Source organism: Micropterus salmoides, unplaced genomic scaffold (genome assembly GCF_014851395.1).
Source record: "Micropterus salmoides isolate LMB-PRFRI ecotype aquatic unplaced genomic scaffold, ASM1485139v1 Ms_hic_scaffold_1, whole genome shotgun sequence".
Classification (NCBI taxonomy): Eukaryota; Metazoa; Chordata; class Actinopteri; order Centrarchiformes; family Centrarchidae; genus Micropterus; species Micropterus salmoides.
Genome location: NW_024040040.1, coordinates 1,374,033 through 1,392,245, shown reverse-complemented (window position 1 = coordinate 1,392,245; position 18,213 = coordinate 1,374,033). Strand labels below are relative to the sequence as shown.

Genomic DNA, 18,213 nt, shown 5'->3' with positions numbered 1-18,213 from the left:
TGTTTCGCCTTGTCCAACTGTCTGTACTTGGCTTACTACCCCACCAGAGCACTGCGCTCCCAGAATGCAGGGTTACTTGTGGTTCCTAGAGTCTCCAAAAGTAGACTAGGAGCCAGAGCGTTCAGCTATCAAGCTCCTCTCCTGTGGAACCAGGTTCCAGTTTGGGTTCAGGAGGCAGACACCATCTCCACATTTAAGAGTAGGCTTAAGACTTTCCTCTTTGATAAAGCTTATAGTTAGGGCTGGCTCAGGTGAGTCCTGAACCATCCCTTAGTTATGCTGCTATAGGCCTAGACTGCCGGGGGATTTCCCATGATGCACTGAGCTCCTCTCTCCTCTACTTTCTCTCCCTCTGTATGCAACCTCATCCCATTATTGCATGTTACTAACACAACTTCTCCCCTTTCTGATAGTCTTGTGCTTTCTCGTCTCTCTCCTCTCTCCTCCTATCACTTCCTGCAGGTTTTCTGGCTCTGGAGCTGTGGAGTCTGGATCTGTGGTTGCGGGTCACCTGCTGCCCCCGTGTTCCTGCTCGACACCCTCTGCTGCAACGACTATTGTTACTAGTCCTATTGTTATTATTGTTATTATAATCATTAACATTACGACTGTTACCATTAACACTACTATAAATATCTGTACCATTTTTCATTTAGTCTAGTTTGTGTAGGCTCTCTCTCTCTCTCTCTCTCTCTCTCTCTCTCTCTCTCTCTCTCTCTCTCTCTCTCTCTCTCGTCGTGTCTCTCTCTCTCCCTCTCTTTCTCTCTCTCTCTCCCCTCTCTCTCTCTCTCTCTCTCTCTCTCTCTCGTCGTGTCTCTCTCTCTCTCTCTCTCGTCGTGTCTCTCTCTCCCTCTCTCTCTCGTGTCTCTCTCTCCCTCTCTCTCGTCGTGTCTCTCTCTCTTTCTCTCTCTCTCTCTCTCGTCGTGTCTCTCTCGTCGTCTCTCTCTCTCTCGTCGTGTCTCTCTCTCTCTCTCTCTCTCTCTCTCGGCCGCCCACCCTGAGTCATGGTTCTGCTCGAGGTTTCTGCCTCTTAAAGGAAGTTTTTCCTTGCCTCTGTCGCCTAGTGCTGCTCTTGGTGGGAACTGTTGGGCTTCTGTAAATAACATCACAGAGTTCGGTCTAGACCTGCTCTTTTATGAAAAGCGCTGTGAGATAACTGTTGTTGTGATTTGGCGCTATATAAATAAAATTGAAAATTGAAACTGTCATCTACTAGATTATGACCATAGGAGAGGCTGCAGGGGTTCAACATCTGCTGTGACAGTGCATGCTTCGTTCTGCTGTTATCTACTGTTGTGACTACATGGTGAACTGCTGATGTGTTAATCTGCTAATATTAAGACTAGATGCTTAATAATTACTGATCAACTTCCAACCTCTGATGCTGAGAGCCTGTGTGAACTTTGAGTGAATTTTCTGAAGGAATTCTTGCTTAACGTTTTCACGACGGATAGTCGATGAGCATTTTCACGACAGACAGATGAGAAGCAGAAAGCAGCCAGCATAACATCAAGAATGCTGTAAGAAACCAAGAATAAATGGAAAATGCTACTTTACTTATGTTATTCTTATATTAACTGTTTAAAAAATACGATTTTGTGTGATTTTAAGCATGCGTAACCTTTAAAAAACACGGTGAGACTGAAGTTGAAATGTAAATGATGAACTTCTTATCCAGTAGTATAAAGATGCAGAAAGTCAACAATGCAGTAATAACTGACAGCTGAGGAACAGAAGAAAAGAAGTTCATCATGAGGAGAGGAGGGCAAACCAGCGCAGAAGAGACCACAGGATGGACTTCATCCTCCGACCTGCTGGGATGTTGGACGGGTTTATCTGTCCTGTTTTGGAATAAACTCTTTAGCACCGACTCTTGACCGTCTCCAGAGGAGTTTTTGACTATAATAGAAAGCTAATGGAGTAATTTTTTACAAAGTTTATTAAGCTGGTGAAGGTGGGGACCAGACTTAACTGGCCCAGCCTGGTCGTACCTCTGACCCAACAGTCCCTGGGCATCTCTGGGGCAATATCACTTTGTGTGCCCCTGTTAGTCTGCAGGAAGTTGTCCATCGTGATGCCACCCTAGGGCCCTAAAATACTGCGAACATAAGAACTTCTGTGGAAGCCCTAAATAATGCAGCTCAACAGACCAGAGCAGACCATCTTTGTTGTCATCTGGGTTAGTTAGTTTTCACTGTGCTGCTCTGCTCAGGGACTGGTTCACCAAACCCCAATAATTTCACAGCTATGTACCTGCCGCCTTACTCCCCATTTCTCTTTTCAGCTCAACGTTTGACAGTAATTAACCACCAGCCTAATGCCTCTTCTGCAAGCAATGGAGGGGGCATGCGGAGATCGTTAGGTGGGGTCAATCCTCAGTTGGATATGACACAGAAGACTTGATCCATAAAACTATCCACCCCATCCCTTACACAACTATTTGTGTTGACCAGTACACTATCATTTTACTGTGTCGTTTTATAGCTGTGAGTTGACAGAAACATGTTGTATTGATTACTGTACTGCAATTCTACTTTTTCTACCAAAAAAATCGTGTTTTGTCACTGCTTCTGAATGAATGAAGCAGAAGCAGGCTACAAGTTGGTATGGCTGCTGGCTATGATCTGGCCTCTGCTGAGCTTGATCTGGTCCTGGATCTGGTGAGCAGGAAGTGAATGGATGGTGACAATGCCCGTAGTCTGCGGTTAGGGAGAGTGAGTCAGTCTCCCTGTATAACAACGCTGAACTTCACAAGTGTATTTCTCCTGGTGGATGCTGGGAAGCTTCTCTACTCTCCTGATAACGTAAACTTCTACAAAACTCCAGATTATTGTCTGATATGTAGTTTAACTGTGTTTGAACTCAAAGTGTCAGACCGCAGTGAAATCAGTGACTTTTGAGAAAATATTTGCTGAACAGGATTGTTGACCTTTTTCAATTTTGTTAGACTTTTTAACTGACCAACTATGTTACCATAGTAACAGCTCTCAGTTAAAGAGATCTCTGCTTTCTGGAAGCCAAGTAACTACAAACCAACATGTCCTCACCCTCCAGCTCTTCAGAGAGTTCATCACAACTTATTAACAGATGTAATTAATGATTAACAGTAATGTGCTGCTCTGGGTGTTTCCTGTTCAAAGATCACTTCTCTGGCCGTCATGGCGCAGATAGTATTCTCCAGCTGAAGGTAATGCAACACATTAGAAATGTTTTCCTCGTCAACATGTCATTACAGAAGATTCAGCAGACGCTTCACTTCTCCAAACGCACAACAAAGGAGGCTCTGGTACGTGATTATATCTGTTTTTTATGGAAACGCTGTCTCTCCGTGTCTTTGTCGTTAGTACTCTATGCCGCTGCCAGGGGCCACAACTGAAAGGGCTTCTGACTGCAGTAGATGTATTATTAAGTGTAGATATAATGCATATAAAACTATACTAATACTCTAAGTCATATGCAGTAACTTACTAAAAGCATTCATCTTTCATGGTAGAAAAATATTCACATCTAAAAGGATCAAATCTGCAGTTTATAAATACTCTATTACAAGCCATAGTCGCCATGTCGCAGGGAGACCAGTGTTATCTCAGCACAGTCTTTTCATTGGACAGTTTAACTCTGTGGACTTTGGGCTCATTCTCCAGGTTCAGCTTTATTGACTTTTTATGACAGAGGATTGCACAAGAAACGCAGCTGCAGCACAGGACGCACATATTCAAATACTTTAATTCTGAATAAAAACATTCCCATCACAACATTAAAACTGAATAAAGTACAAAAATGAACACCACTTTACTGAATATTAAAGAACCTTCAGTCCTTCAGTGAATGTGTCCGCTCCTCCATGCAGGTGTGTGTGCTGGGCTGCAGCTTCATGCCTCCATCTAGTGGACTGATAGTAGAAGTCCAGCAGCTGATGGCAGCTTCCTCTGCCTCACGCTGCTGTCTGACTGCATTCAGCTGCCACTGATATGAAACAGAAACTAGCAGCCAATCAGTGGAGGAGCAGCTGATCTTTTTCCAGGAGAAATGATGGAAAGGAGGATTTGAGTTGATGTGCAGATGAATGATTTGTGTTTCCTCTCCAGGTGAAAGTGGATGTGAGTTGAGCAGCATGAGTCAGTGTGAGGACAGAGAGGAGGGAGTCCCTCCCTCTAAAAGCACTCTGTGTGGGGAACATGACAGCCAGACCAAAGCTCAGAGGTGAGATGAGGATCTCTAACTGTCCAGGACTCAAATCACTCCACCATCATTATTCACTCTCAAAGCTCTGTGTGTGTTGTGTTGAAGCCCAGAGCAGCAGCAGGGACCAGACTCTGCTGGACCTGGACCTGGACCTGAGCCCAGCTGTATCTCCTTCAAGAGTGACCGGTCAAAGCATGGCTTGATTGATTTTAGAGGAGGACAATCCTCTGCTGAAACTGGGTGAGTTTGACCTGCTTACACAGAGACGCACAGAAACACACAGAGATAATGTCATATTATTATAATTTAAGCACCAAGAATCTGTTTACTCTCACTTTCTCTTTACCCTCCATCATGTGTCCACCTCCACCTGTAACATTCTAACCATTATTCAACCACATTTATCTTGCACTATATGCCTCACACCGGCACATCAAGGGTAGAGGATTTTAAAAATTATAAATCAATTATAACCTAATGACAAAAAAACAAATCACACTTCCATTGTTAATTGTGTTCTAGTAGAGACAGATTGCAATACTTAAACATATGTTTTCTAAGATAAAAACAATACACACTGAACAAAATTATAAAAGCAACACTTTTGTTTTTGCCTCCATTCATCATGAGCTGAACTCAAAGATCTAAGACTTTCTATATGTACACAAAAGGCCTATTTCTCTCAAATATTGTTCACTAATCTGTCTGAGTCTGTGTTAGTGAGCACTTCTCCTTTGCTGAGATAATACAACCACCTCACAGGTGTGGCATATCAAGATGCTGATCAGACAGCATGGGGACTGCACAGGTGTATCTTAGGCTGGCCAAAATAAAGGGCCTTAGGCTGGCCACAATAAAAGACCTTAGGCTGGCCACAATAAAGGGCCTTAGGCTGGCCACAATAAAAGGCCTTAGGCTGGCCACAGTAAAGAGCCATTCCAAAATGTGTCCAGAGTGGAAAGTACGAACAATGTTTGCTATTGTCCATTTTCCATTTGTCTGTGGGGTCTCCTTCATCACCTTCCTCTGGAATGTATAAACTACAGCATATTTAGATTCAACATCTAGAGTGCCAACTAATCTAATCTAGTCAGTCAGAGAATCCCCCTTGGGACAGTGAACGTTGTATCTGACGGTTTGAATTTACTGCAGGGATAGCAAAAGGCATAATTAATCACTGAGTACTCAAACCGGTCCCGATTCTTATACCTGCTAGAGGAAAATCGTCTTTTTTTTCGCCAAACATTCTGAGTGGATGTTTGTTCAGCATTCGTTCGCTTCCCTAGATAGCTACTCCAACTTTCTTTTAGCACATATCCATCCACATCCAGTTAGCTTGTATGAGTTGTGTGTTGCTGTCCACAGTATTAAAGGGAAGGGGGATAAAACCAGTCAAGCTGGTGAACCAACACAGCAAACTGAAAGCTGCACAGAAATGCAGACAGAACTGTTGATTCACAGTGGGATCAGCAGTACGACCAACACTTTAAAGTCAAGGGAAACCATCTGATTTGATGCTGTGATCAACACTTTAACTCAAAGGACTTTTACCTTGTGTCTGTCTCTGTGTGGACAGACATAATGTGAGCTAACTCTTCATGATTCCCCCACAGAGTCCACCAGGAGAGCTCAGAGGTTCCCTGTGGTCAGTCTGCCCAGCAGCATCAAACACACCTGGACTCCATATTTATGGTCTGTACATGTACAACAACTACTTTTCCATCTATTCTGTTCACAATAATCTCCACGCTGCACTTTTTAGACCAGTGGATTGTCAGTCTGTCCAACATGGATCTGATGTTTGGTTCCATGATTTGACTTTGATTGTGTCCTTCATATAATATTCTGTTCCAGCTGCTGGAGGAGAACATTGTCACTTTTGTGAAGAACGAGCTGAAGAAGATCCAGAAGGGTCTGAGTTCAGATTACCCAGAATGCTTAGAGAGTCAGATGGAGGATGAGGAGGTGTTGGACGGTGAGGAGGAAGAGCAAAGGAGGAGCAGCAGGGAGGCATTTCTGAAGATCACACTGCACTTCATGAGGAGAATGAAGCAGGAGGAGCTGGCTGAGCGTCTGCAGAGCAGTAAGTGGATTTCTCTAAATCATCATCATCAAAACTTTATTACAGACTCAAGGTCCAAATCTTACCCACAACAATACATAAATACATATCCACAAACACACATAACTACACATAAAAATTCCATAGTAAATCATCATTAGAAAAATAAAAAGTGTAAAATTATTTAAAAAGAAAATCATTGTTCTACCAGGAGACAGTTACACCAGTGTTTCCACATACGGGATTGGTAGCGTGTAGTGCTTAGCCGTATGTTAGTTAAGCCCAATATTATTTCATTGTGTGACCCATTAAGCCGGCAAATGAATTCAAACATTAGGTTTCTTAAAACAGCATGAAAGGTCCTTACTCTTGTGAGTAATATTCTAATTGCAACGTTATACGTTACTTTGAATTTCAATAGACTTGACTTTCTATAATTTGACCACAAGTGCGCAGTATAGAACGGTGTGCAATATGCTTTAAACAAAGATATCTTTACACCAACGGTGCATGCCCTAAATTTACGTAAGAGAATATTGGCTTATGCATACATCATGCGACATTGCCTATAAATATCTTCATCATCTGTCATTTTATCAGTGATAAAATGACCAAGGTATTTCACCTTCTTACAGACACTAAGCTTATGATTAGCCAGTTTAAAATCAGGATAGTTGAAACATTTATCATCTTTAGTTCTGAAGATCATAACGACACTCTTAATGGCGTTATATTTGATATCATGTTCCACACCATATACCGAAGAGATTGTGAGAAGCTGCTGTAATCCAGCACTACTTGGGCTAAAAACCACAAAGTCATCTGCATACATAATATGGTTCACTATGGAATTACCAATCATGCACCCAGTATTACAGGCTCTCAACTGCCTGGACACATCATCCATATAGAGATTAAAAAGAGCAGGTGACAAAATACCTATAGCCCCATTTCACTTGCATAGTCTGGTGGGCATACCAGTAAACCAAAATTCTCACAATATACTTGGGCACCCCTCTTTGCCTTAATTTGCTAAACACTTTACTATGATTTACACGGTCAAATGCTTTAGAAGAATCAATACAAACACATAATCAAAATCAAAACACCTAAAAACTAATGACTTTTTTTCGCTATATTTTTTTCACAATTTCCCTTAGAGCCAGTACCATGTTTAGCTTTAAACCCAAACTTGTTATCTGTGGTATTGATAAATTCATTTAATCTGTCCAGCAGAATTCTTTCTAGTACCTTTGACAATATGCTCACTAACACAATGGGCCTGTAGTTATTTAGACCAGCTTTATCCTTAATGACTGGAACTAATAGAAAAGCCAACATGGAGTCTGGCAATACACCATGTATCATAAAAACAGTAAAACACATGGCAAGCAAAGAGCTATTCTTATACTGGCATTTTTTGGATGTTCAGCAGAAATACAATCCAATCCACTAGCTTTGATATCAGAAAGTTTTTACTATTTTAACTTCCTGTAAGGAGGGTATGTGAAAAGGCATGCTGCTTAAAGAAACAGTGACATCAAGTGGATTTTTTTTTAGCACAGCATACCTACACCGAATGGAAGAGATGGCTTACAGTTTTTCTCGAGTGCTAAGACACATTTCTTGAAAGCTGCTCTCCTTTTCTCTAAACTGTGAACACAAAACCCAATTTTCAAGCTACATTCACAAAACCTCAGACTCTTCTTGCAAAACCAAACTTTCACCTCAAAACAGTTCAATCTGTGCTCAAAACTGAACTATGTTGTCAAATCGTGCCCCGAGTCAATCAAAATTAATAACACTACTGAATAGTCACTAAACACTACGTAGAAAAAAAGAAAACACAATGCTCAGGACATGAAGCTGGAGAAATAAATGTTTATTGTTCACTGTAGGCTAAATGCATGTTGCAAAACCAAAAAAACCCTGTGCATTTAGCACTTGTACAAAAAACAAAACAGAAATCTTGTGCATTTACACCTAGTACTTGTAAAAAAAACTCGGGGCAGTTCAATCTGTGCTCAAAACTGAACTATGTTGTCAAATCATGCCCCGAGTCAATCAAAATTAATAACACTACTGAATAGTCACTAAACACTACGTAGAAAAATAGAAAACACAATGCTCAGGACATGAAGCTGGAGAAATAAATGTTTATTGTTCACTGTAGGCTAAATGCATGTTGCAAAACCATATTGAACCACTCTCTAACCTCGAGTCCTCTGTGAAAACTCACATTGTCCCAAACAACAACATAGATGGGATGCTCATCCTGCTGCCCTAACAGAGCATCTCGCATGTGATTGAGGGAAATGAGGTGAGTGTTGTAGGGCCCCAGGTTGGCATGATGGTGGACAACCCCATGATTGCTGATGGCAGCACATAATGTGACATTGCCACCACACTGCCCAGGAACACCAACAATGGCCCGATGATCAATCACATTACGGCCTGTCCTTCTCCTTTTGGTGAGATTAAACCCAGCTTCATCCATGTAGATGTATTCATGGGGTCTTTCCATTGCATCCAGTTGAAAAACCCTCTGTAGAAATAGATATAGTTTTGTAAGTGACACGGAAAAAGTTATTTAGGCCACTACAGTAAATCACTACTTATAGTAATCAACATTGAATGTGTCTGGATATATGCCAAGCTGTACATACTGGAATTTTTTCTCTTTCACTCTGTCTGAGTTGCGATCAAAGGGCACTCTGTATAGTTGTTTCATGCGCAGTCTGTTGCGCTTGAGGACACGATCAACAGAGAGGCTGACACTGTTGATACCCCCAAAATTTACATGGTCCTCAATGATCTTCTGCTGAATTTCACTCAGTTTAATGGCATGGTTTTCACGGACCATATCAACAATTAGGGTCTCTTGGTGCGGGGAGAACATACCTGCCCTCCCACCCCATGTGGCAGTCTTTCAATTCTACAAAAAGAGAACATGGAGTTACAAAAAATATACATGGAATACTAGGCCTGCAAACAGTTAGACCAACCCTCCATTACAATACTACAGTACATTGGTACAGTGATGTACTGAAACATATACAGTATTTACTTACAGTATACTGTGGAACAGTATATAGTATGTCATACAGTAATTGCTGTCAACATTTACATACTGTACTATAATGTCAAAAAAAGGTAATTACCTGTTCTCTTCTCTAAATCTTCGGATTATGGTGGACACAGTGAATCTACTGATGTTTGGTTGTACCCTTTGTCCAGCCGCCCTCATACTCATACCATGGACAAGAACATGGTCAATTACAGTAGCTCTGATTTCATCAGATATTACTGTTCTTTGTCTTCGCTGACCACCTCGACCTCGATCTCCTCTCTCTCTCAGATTTCTATCCATTGTAGGGCCTCACAAACCAGTGCTCTCTGAACTGGCTTACTGTATATGTTCCCCCACATCATTAGCCACAAGTGTGATCAATTTTGAGTTGTTGTGTTCAAGTGGTGACACCTGTGCTTTAATTGGGTTTGACTTTTGTCACCTGTGCTCACCATTATGCAGCACGGATGCATCACAATGAAAATGTTGGCAAGTTGTGTCTAAACAGGTGAAAAGTGCTTATGGTTTTACCAAAAGAGTGATTGACTGAGCATTTGGTTCAGACAATAGGGTTTAGTGTTTTAGCAATTGAGAAAAACTGTAAACAGGTTGAATTAAGTTCAATACATTCTTCACTGAGTGACTTAAAATGTGGTCTTCCAAATGATTGAGAGGACGTTAAAGGGTTCTTATTTTTATGTTTATAATAGGGCTTACTGCCTTCATACAGAGCATGAACTATGTCGGCATACATGGACTATACAGTGGATATAAAAAGTCTACACACCCCTGTTAAAATGCCAGGTTCTTATGATGTAAAATAATGAGACAAAGATAAATCATGTCAGAACGTTTTCCACCTTTAATGTGACCTATAATGTCAACAATTCAATTGAAAAACAAATTGAAATCTGTGAGGGGGAAAAATGAAAAATAAACCCCTCAAATAACCTGGTTGTATAAGTGTGCACACCCTTAGACTAATACTTTGTTGAATCACCATTTGATTTTATTAAAGCAGTCAGTCTTTTTGGGTAGGAGTCTATTAGCATGGCACATCTTGAAGTGGCAATATTTGCCCATATATATTATATATTTGTTCAGTTGGATTCAGGTCTGGGCTCTGGCTGGGCCATTCCAAGACATCAGTCTTCTTCTGGTGAAGCCATGCTTTTGTGGATTTGGATGTGTGCTTTGGGTCGTTGTCGTGCTGAACGGTGAACTTCATCTTCAGCTTTCTAACCGACGCCTCAAGTTTTTGTGCCAAAACTGCCTGGTATTTGGAACTGTTCATAATTCCCTCCACCCTGACTAAGGCCCCGGTTCCAGCTGAAGAAAAACAGCCCCAAAGCATGATGCTGCCACCACCATACTTCACTGTGGGTTTGCTGGTCCTTGGGTGATGTACAGTGTTGTTTTTGCAGCAAACATACCTTTTGGAATTATGGCCACAAAGTTCCACCTCGGTTTCATCAGACCATAACATATTTTCCCACATGCTTTTGGGGGACTTGATGTTTGTTTTTGCAAACTTCAGCCATGCTTGGATGTTTTTCTTTGTAAGAAAAGGCTTCCGTCTTTCCACCCTACCCCATAGCCCATTCAGATGAAGAATACGGGAGATAGTTGTCACATGTACCACACAGCTAATACTTGCTAGAAATTCCTGCAGTTCCTTTAATGTTGCTGTAGGCCTCTTGGAAGCCTCCCTGACCACTTTTCTTTCCGTCTTTTCATTAATTTTGGAGGGACGTCCAGTTCTTGGTAAAGTCACAGTTGTGCCATATTTTCTCCACTTGATGATGACTGTCTTCACTGTGTTCCATGGTATATCTAATACTTTGGAAATTCTTTTGTACCCGTCTCCTCACTTATGTCTTTCAACAATGAGATCTCTCTGATGCTTTGGAAGCTCTCTGCGGACCGTGACTTTTGCTCGGAGATGCATCTGAGAAAATATCAGGAAAATCCGCTTGGAATTGCTGAACTTCATTTGTGATTAATCAGAGTCACTTTAAATGATGGCAGGTGTGTAATGACTTCTAGTTAACCTAAGTTTACCTGTGATTGGTTAATTCTGAACACAGCCCAGAGATGCTCACAAGTCTAGAGCCCAAGTCAAGTCTCAAGTCTCTCGTGGTTAGAATGAATATATATCACCTGCTGCGTTCAATCCAGGTTGCTTATAAAACTGCAGAGCTATAAGGAACACTGTTAACCTGTTTTTAACTAGCAGAGCACAACCATGTAATGTATAATGCAATTATTGATGGCTTATTAAATACTGTAAGACAAAACACTCCCCAGACTCTTAAACCCAGTGTAACGTTAACTAAATAAAAGTGTGATTTTGCATAATCAACAATAAACCTGTCTGTTTTTAACTTACAGAGCACAACCATGTAGCCTAATGTACAATGTATCTACAATTAATGACAACTTATAAACTACTGTAAGTCAACAAACCCTGCAGACTCTCAAACCAGTGTAATGTTATAACTAAATAAAACTGTAAGGTTACATGATCAACAATAAACCTGTAACCTCTTTCTAGCCAACGGCAATAATTAAGGTGATGGCAGCCAGCGGGAAGTTTGGCAAGTAAACAAATGCAAGACAGCAAAGGTGATGTTGCTATAGACTAAATGAAAAATGGTACAGATATTTATAGTGGTGTTAATGATAACAATCATAATGTTAATGATTATAATAACAATAATAACAATAGGACTAGTAACAATAGTCGTTGCAGCAGAGGGTGTTGAGCAGGAACACGGGGGCAGCAGGTGACCTGCAACCACAGATCCAGACTCCACAGCTCCAGAGCCAGAAAACCTGCAGGAAGTGATAGGAGGAGAGAGGAGAGGACGAGAAAGCACAAGACTACCAGAAAGGGGAGAAGTTGTGTTAGTAACATGCAATAATGGGATGAGGTTGCATACAGAGGGAGAGAAAGTAGAGGAGAGAGGAGCTCAGTGCATCATGGGAAATCCCCCGGTAGTCTAGGCCTATAGCAGCATAACTAAGGGATGGTTCAGGACTACCTGAGCCAGCCCTAACTATAAGCTTTATCAAAGAGGAAAGTCTTAAGCCTACTCTTAAATGTGGAGATGGTGTCTGCCTCCTGAACCCAAACTGGAACCTGGTTCCACAGGAGAGGAGCTTGATAGCTGAACGCTCTGGCTCCTAGTCTACTTTTGGAGACTCTAGGAATCACAAGTAACCCTGCATTCTGGGAGCGCAGTGCTCTGGTGGGGTAGTAAGGTACTATGAGCTCTTTAAGATAAGATGGTGCCTGACCATTAAGAGCTTTGTAGCTCTTACTTGCCATCCCTTCACACAAAGCAATCCCAGTCCCTGTTCTCATCTGTGACACCACGATGGTGGAACGAGCTACCGCACACCATCAGAGCAGGGGCGTCCCTCTCTGACTTCAAGAAGCTCTTGAAAACTCATCTCTTCCAAGAACAATTCCTGTAACACCTGTAACTCCTAACCGCTAACATGCACTTCCTGTGTTCTTCTTCTTCTTCTGTCCTCTACAATTATTTGTATTGGGTGGTGATGGCTCATAGATATGATGCTTGCTTTTGGTGTGGGAGACCTGGGTTCGATTCCCACTGTGAGATATCTATCATTGTGTCCTTGAGCAAGACACTTAACCCCTAGTTGCTCCAGAGGCGTGTGACCTCTGACATGTGAAGCAATTGTAAGTCGCTTTGGATAAAAGCGTCAGATAAATGTATTCATTGCACTTTTTTGTTTTGATTGCACTTTTTTTTAACTCTTACTTCCTTCCCTAGGTATCTACCCCATTGATGTGATACAGTGGGTACGGAAAGTATTCAGACCCCTTTAAATTTTTCACTCTTTGTTTCATTGCAGCCATTTTCCAAAAATCAAAAAAGTTCATTTTATTTCTCAGTAATGTACACTCAGCACCCCATCTTGACAGAAAAAAACAGAAATGTAGAAATTTTTGCAAATTTATTAAAAAAGAAAAACTGAAATATCACATGGTCAGAAGCACCCTTTTGATCTAATACAGCCATGAGTCGTTTTGGGAAAGATGCAACAAGTTTTTCACATCTGGATTTGGGTATCCTCTGCCATTCCTCCTTGCAGATCCTCTCCAGTTCTGTCAGGTTGGATGGTAAACGTTGGTGGACAGCCATTTTCAGGTCTCTCCAGAGATGCTCAATTGGGTTTAAGTCAGGGCTCTGGCTGGGCCATTCAAGAACAGCCACGGAGTTGTTGTGAAGCCACTCCTTCGTTATTTTAGCGGTGTGCTTAGGGTCATTGTCTTGTTGGAAGGTAAACCTTCGGCCCAGTCTGAGGTCCAGAGCGCTCTGGAAAAGGTTTTCGTCCAGGATATCCCTGTACTTGGCCGCATTCATCTTTCCCTCGATTGCAACCAGTCGTCCTGTCCCTGCAGCTGAAAAACACCCCCACAGCATGATGCTGCCACCACCATGCTTCACTGTTGAGACTGTATTGGACAGGTGATGAGCAGTGCCTGGTTTTCTCCACACATACCGCTTAGAATTAAGGCCAAAAAGTTCTATCTTGGTCTGATCAGACCAGAGGATCTTATTTATCACCATCTTGGAGTCCTTCAGGTGTTTTTTAGCAAACTCCATGCGGGCTTTCATGTGTCTTGCACTGAGGAGAGGCTTCCGTCGGGCCACTCTGCCATAAAGCCCCGACTGGTGGATTGCTGCAGTGATGGTTGACTTACTACAACTTTCTCCCATCTCCCGACTGCATCTCTGGAGCTCAGCCACAGTGACCTTTGGGTTCTTCTTTACCTCTCTCACCAAGGCTCTTCTCCCCCGATAGCTCAGTTTGGCCGGACGGCCAGCTCTAGGAAGGGTTCTGGTCATCCCAAACGTCTTCACTATGAGGATTATGGAGGCCACTGTGCTCTTAGGAACCTTAAGTGCAGCAGAAGTTTTTTTGTAACCTTGGCCAGATCTGTGCCTTGCCACAATTCTGTCTCTGAGCTCTTCAGGCAGTTCCTTTGACCTCATGATTCTCATTTGCTCTGACATGCACTGTGAGCTGTAAGGTCTTATATAGACAGGTGTGTGGCTTTCCTAATCAAGTCCAATCAGTATAATCAAACACAGCTGGACTCAAATGAAGGTGTAGAACCATCTCAAGGATGATCAGAAGAAATAGACAGCACCTGAGTTAAATATGAGTGTCACGGCAAAGGGTCTGAATACTTATGACCATGTGATATTTCAGTTTTTCTTTTTTAATAAATTTGCAAAAATTTCTACATTTCTGTTTTTTTCTGTCAAGATGGGGTGCTGAGTGTACATTACTGAGAAATAAAATGAACTTTTTTGATTTTTGGAAAATGGCTGCAATGAAACAAAAAGTGAAAAATTTAAAGGGGTCTGAATACTTTCCGTACCCACTGTATGTACTGTGAGCTCTCACTAGTATTTATCGCTGCTCTTACTAGAATGTATTGTCAGTTGTAGATCTGTAGTTGATGCTTTGTTGTTCCTCAAATGTAAGTCGCTTTGGATAAAAGCATCTGCCAAATGAGTAAATGTAAATGCCCGGGTTGTCCAGTGCGCAATCCTGGTTTAGTAGTGTTCTCTCGGACTTGACGTTGACCCTTTTTGGCAACATGACTCCATTTTGGAGAGCCTGTCAATGATGTTAATCCACTGGGACCATCCGTTGCTGTAGCATCTTCCACACTCAGAGCAGTGGCCCACGTTGCAGATGAAAAACCGAAGGTTCCCAATGGTGCAGCCCCACCTGCCACATCGCCCAGTCCATGGGCCCCAACACTCACAGCCGGCGTGTCCATATCATCGCCGTGAGCCAGGTTAATAGAACACTCTAATACACCCACACGGCGATTCATTTCCATTGTAATGGCACGAAAATCTTTGCCAACATCAGTCTGTAGCTGCACCGCACATTTCAAGGTGCAGACCTCAGCAGACAACTGTTCCATTTTCCCAAGTTCAATTTTCTCGAGACATCCATGTTAGTAAATATCACCGGTGGCAATTCAGACAAACCTGGGGATATCCTCCCCACACTCATTCAGTACTTTTAGGCAGCTCTTTATGTTTATGTGAGACGTTCTTCTGTGTAGTAGAGCATAGTTCAAACTACATTTTGTTGGAGGACTCTGTCCACTTGGAGTCAAAAGTGTTTGTAGCCAGGAGGACAGTCTCGTCCTGGCTCAATGTCTTAATTTTTACAGCAAGGAAATTAAGTAACTCATCTTCCAGAATGATTTTTTCCGTCAACTGTCTAATAAACGGGACATTTACTGATGGCTCAACAGATGGAGGGAAACATGTTTATGTAAGGAAATGAAACTGTCACATGAACTTTATCAGTCACTGATTGATCTGTTTTGTGTCTTCATTCAGGAAGTCATTCTGCAGTCTGTCAGCGTAAATTTAAATCTAAGCTGAAGAAGAAGTTCCAGTGTGTGTTTGAGGGGATTGCTAAAGCAGGAAACCCAACCCTTCTGAACCAGATCTACACAGAGCTCTACATCACAGAGGGAGGGACTGCAGAGGTCAATGATGAACATGAGGTCAGACAGATTGAAACAGCATCCAGGAAACCAGACAGACCAGAGACAACCATCAGACAAGAAGACATCTTTAAAGCCTCACCTGGAAGAGATGAACCAATCAGAACAGTGATGACAAAGGGAGTGGCTGGCATTGGGAAAACAGTCTTAACACAGAAGTTCACTCTGGACTGGGCTGAAGGCAAAGCCAACCAGGACATACAGTTCACATTTCCATTCACTTTCAGAGAGCTGAATGTGCTGAAAGAGGAAAAGTACAGCTTGGTGGAACTTGTTCATCACTTCTTTCCTGAAACCAAAGAAGCAGGAATCTGCAGGTTTGAAGACTTCCAGGTTGTTCATCTTTGACGGTCTGGATGAGTGTCGACTTCCTCTGGACTTCCACAACAATGAGGTCCTGACTGATGTTACAGAGTCCACCTCAGTGGATGTGCTGCTGACAAACCTCATCAGGGGGAACCTGCTTCCCTCTGCTCGCCTCTGGATAACCACACGACCTGCAGCAGCCAATCAGATCCCTCCTGGGTGTGTTGACATGGTGACAGAGGTCAGAGGGTTCACTGACCCACAGAAGGAGGAGTACTTCAGGAAGAGGTTCAGAGATAAGGAGCAGGCCAGCAGAATCATCTCCTACATCAAGACATCACGAAGCCTCCACATCATGTGCCACATCCCAGTCTTCTGCTGGATCACTGCTACAGTTCTGGAGGAGGTGTTGAAGACCAGAGAGGGAGGAGAGCTGCCCAAGACCCTGACTGAGATGTACATCCACTTTCTGGTGGTTCAGTCCAAACTGAAGAACACCAAGTATGATGGAGGAGCTGAGACAGATCCACACTGGAGTCCAGAGAGCAGGAAGATGATTGAGTCTCTGGGAAAACTGGCTTTTGAGCAGCTGCAGAAAGGCAACCTGATCTTCTATGAATCAGACCTGACAGAGTGTGGCATCGATATCAGAGCAGCCTCAGTGTACTCAGGAGTGTTCACACAGATCTTTAAAGAGGAGAGAGGGCTGTACCAGGACATGGTGTTCTGCTTCATCCATCTGAGCGTTCAGGAGTTTCTGGCTGCTCTTCATGTCCATCTGACCTTCATCAACTCTGGTGTTAATCTGCTGGCAGAAGAACAATCAACATCCCGGTGGTCTAAACTGTTTGGAGACAAATCAAAATATCTCTACCAGAGTGCTGTGGACAAGGCCTTACAGAGTCCCAATGGACACCTGGACTTGTTCCTCCGCTTCCTCCTGGGAATTTCGTTGCAGACCAATCAGAATGTCCTACAAGGCCTGCTGACACAGACAGGAAGTGGCTCAGAAAACAATCAGGTAGCTGTCGATTACATCAAGAAGAAGATCAAAAAGACTCCCTCTGCAGAGAAAAGCATCAATCTGTTCCACTGTCTGAATGAACTGAAGGATCGTTCTCTAGTGGATCAGATCCAACAGTCCCTGAGTTCAGGAAGTCTCTCCACAGATAAACTCTCTCCTGCTCAGTGGTCAGCTCTGGGCTTCATCTTACTGTCATCAGAAAAAGATCTGGACGTGTTCGACCTGAAGAAATACTCTGCTTCAGAGGAGGCTCTTCTGAGGCTGCTGCCAGTGGTCAAAGCCTCCAAGAAAGCTCTGCAAGTGGAATTTATTCAGTAATAAATACTCTGATATCTTTCAAATGGAAAAATAAATAAATGTGTTATTACTTGTTTCCTTCCTGTTGTCTCTCCAGACTGAGTGACTGTAACCTCTCAGAGAGAAGCTGTGAAGCTCTGTCCTCAGTTCTCAGCTCCTAGTCCTCTAGTCTGAGAGAGCTGGACCTGAGTAACAACAATCTGCAGGATTCAGGACTGAAACTGCTGTCTGCTGGACTGGACAGTCCACACTGTGCACTGGAAACCCTGAGGTCAGGATTCATCAACCCTGTCACTTGTCAATCAAAAGTTTACATTTTCTTCTACATTTATGCTAAACATAAACAGGCTAGAATTGTCATTGTGAGCATACTGGTGCAACCATTTAGCTAGTACAGTCTCACAGAGCTGCTAGCATGGCTGTAGAAATCACAGTGACATGGTTACTGTTAACTCCATGAGTCAGTCATGGTAATATTTATTTATTTGAAGACAGGTTCCTCAGATGATTGGCCATGAGTGTTGTTTTCTGTGTTTGCAGTTTGCAGGAAGGCTGTGCTTCTATGACGTCAGCTTTGAGCTCCAACCCCTCCCATCTGAGAGAGCTGGACCTGAGCTACAATCATCCAGGAGACTCAGGAGTGAAGCTGCTGTCTGCTGGACTGAAGGATCCACACTGGAGACTGGACACAC

The 18,213-nt window shown here is 42.6% G+C and overlaps 1 protein-coding gene and 1 long non-coding RNA gene across 2 annotated transcripts; one reads left to right on the top strand and one right to left on the bottom strand.

Annotated features, from left to right (window-relative positions):
- Positions 1-8,116: 8,116 nt before the first annotated feature.
- Positions 8,117-10,212, bottom strand: LOC119917466. The gene is made up of 2 exons (XR_005447288.1): positions 8,914-10,212; positions 8,117-8,792 (listed from the first exon to the last, which is right to left on the bottom strand). It is a non-coding gene; the product is annotated as an uncharacterized LOC119917466 (long non-coding RNA).
- A 6,662-nt stretch (positions 10,213-16,874) lies between these two features.
- On the top strand, positions 16,875-17,792 carry LOC119912749 (NLR family CARD domain-containing protein 3-like). Its single transcript, XM_038732047.1, has one exon. It carries the CDS (start codon positions 16,919-16,921, stop codon positions 17,540-17,542), a length of 624 nt encoding a protein of 207 aa, XP_038587975.1. The 5' UTR covers positions 16,875-16,918; the 3' UTR covers positions 17,543-17,792.
- Positions 17,793-18,213: the final 421 nt, after the last annotated feature.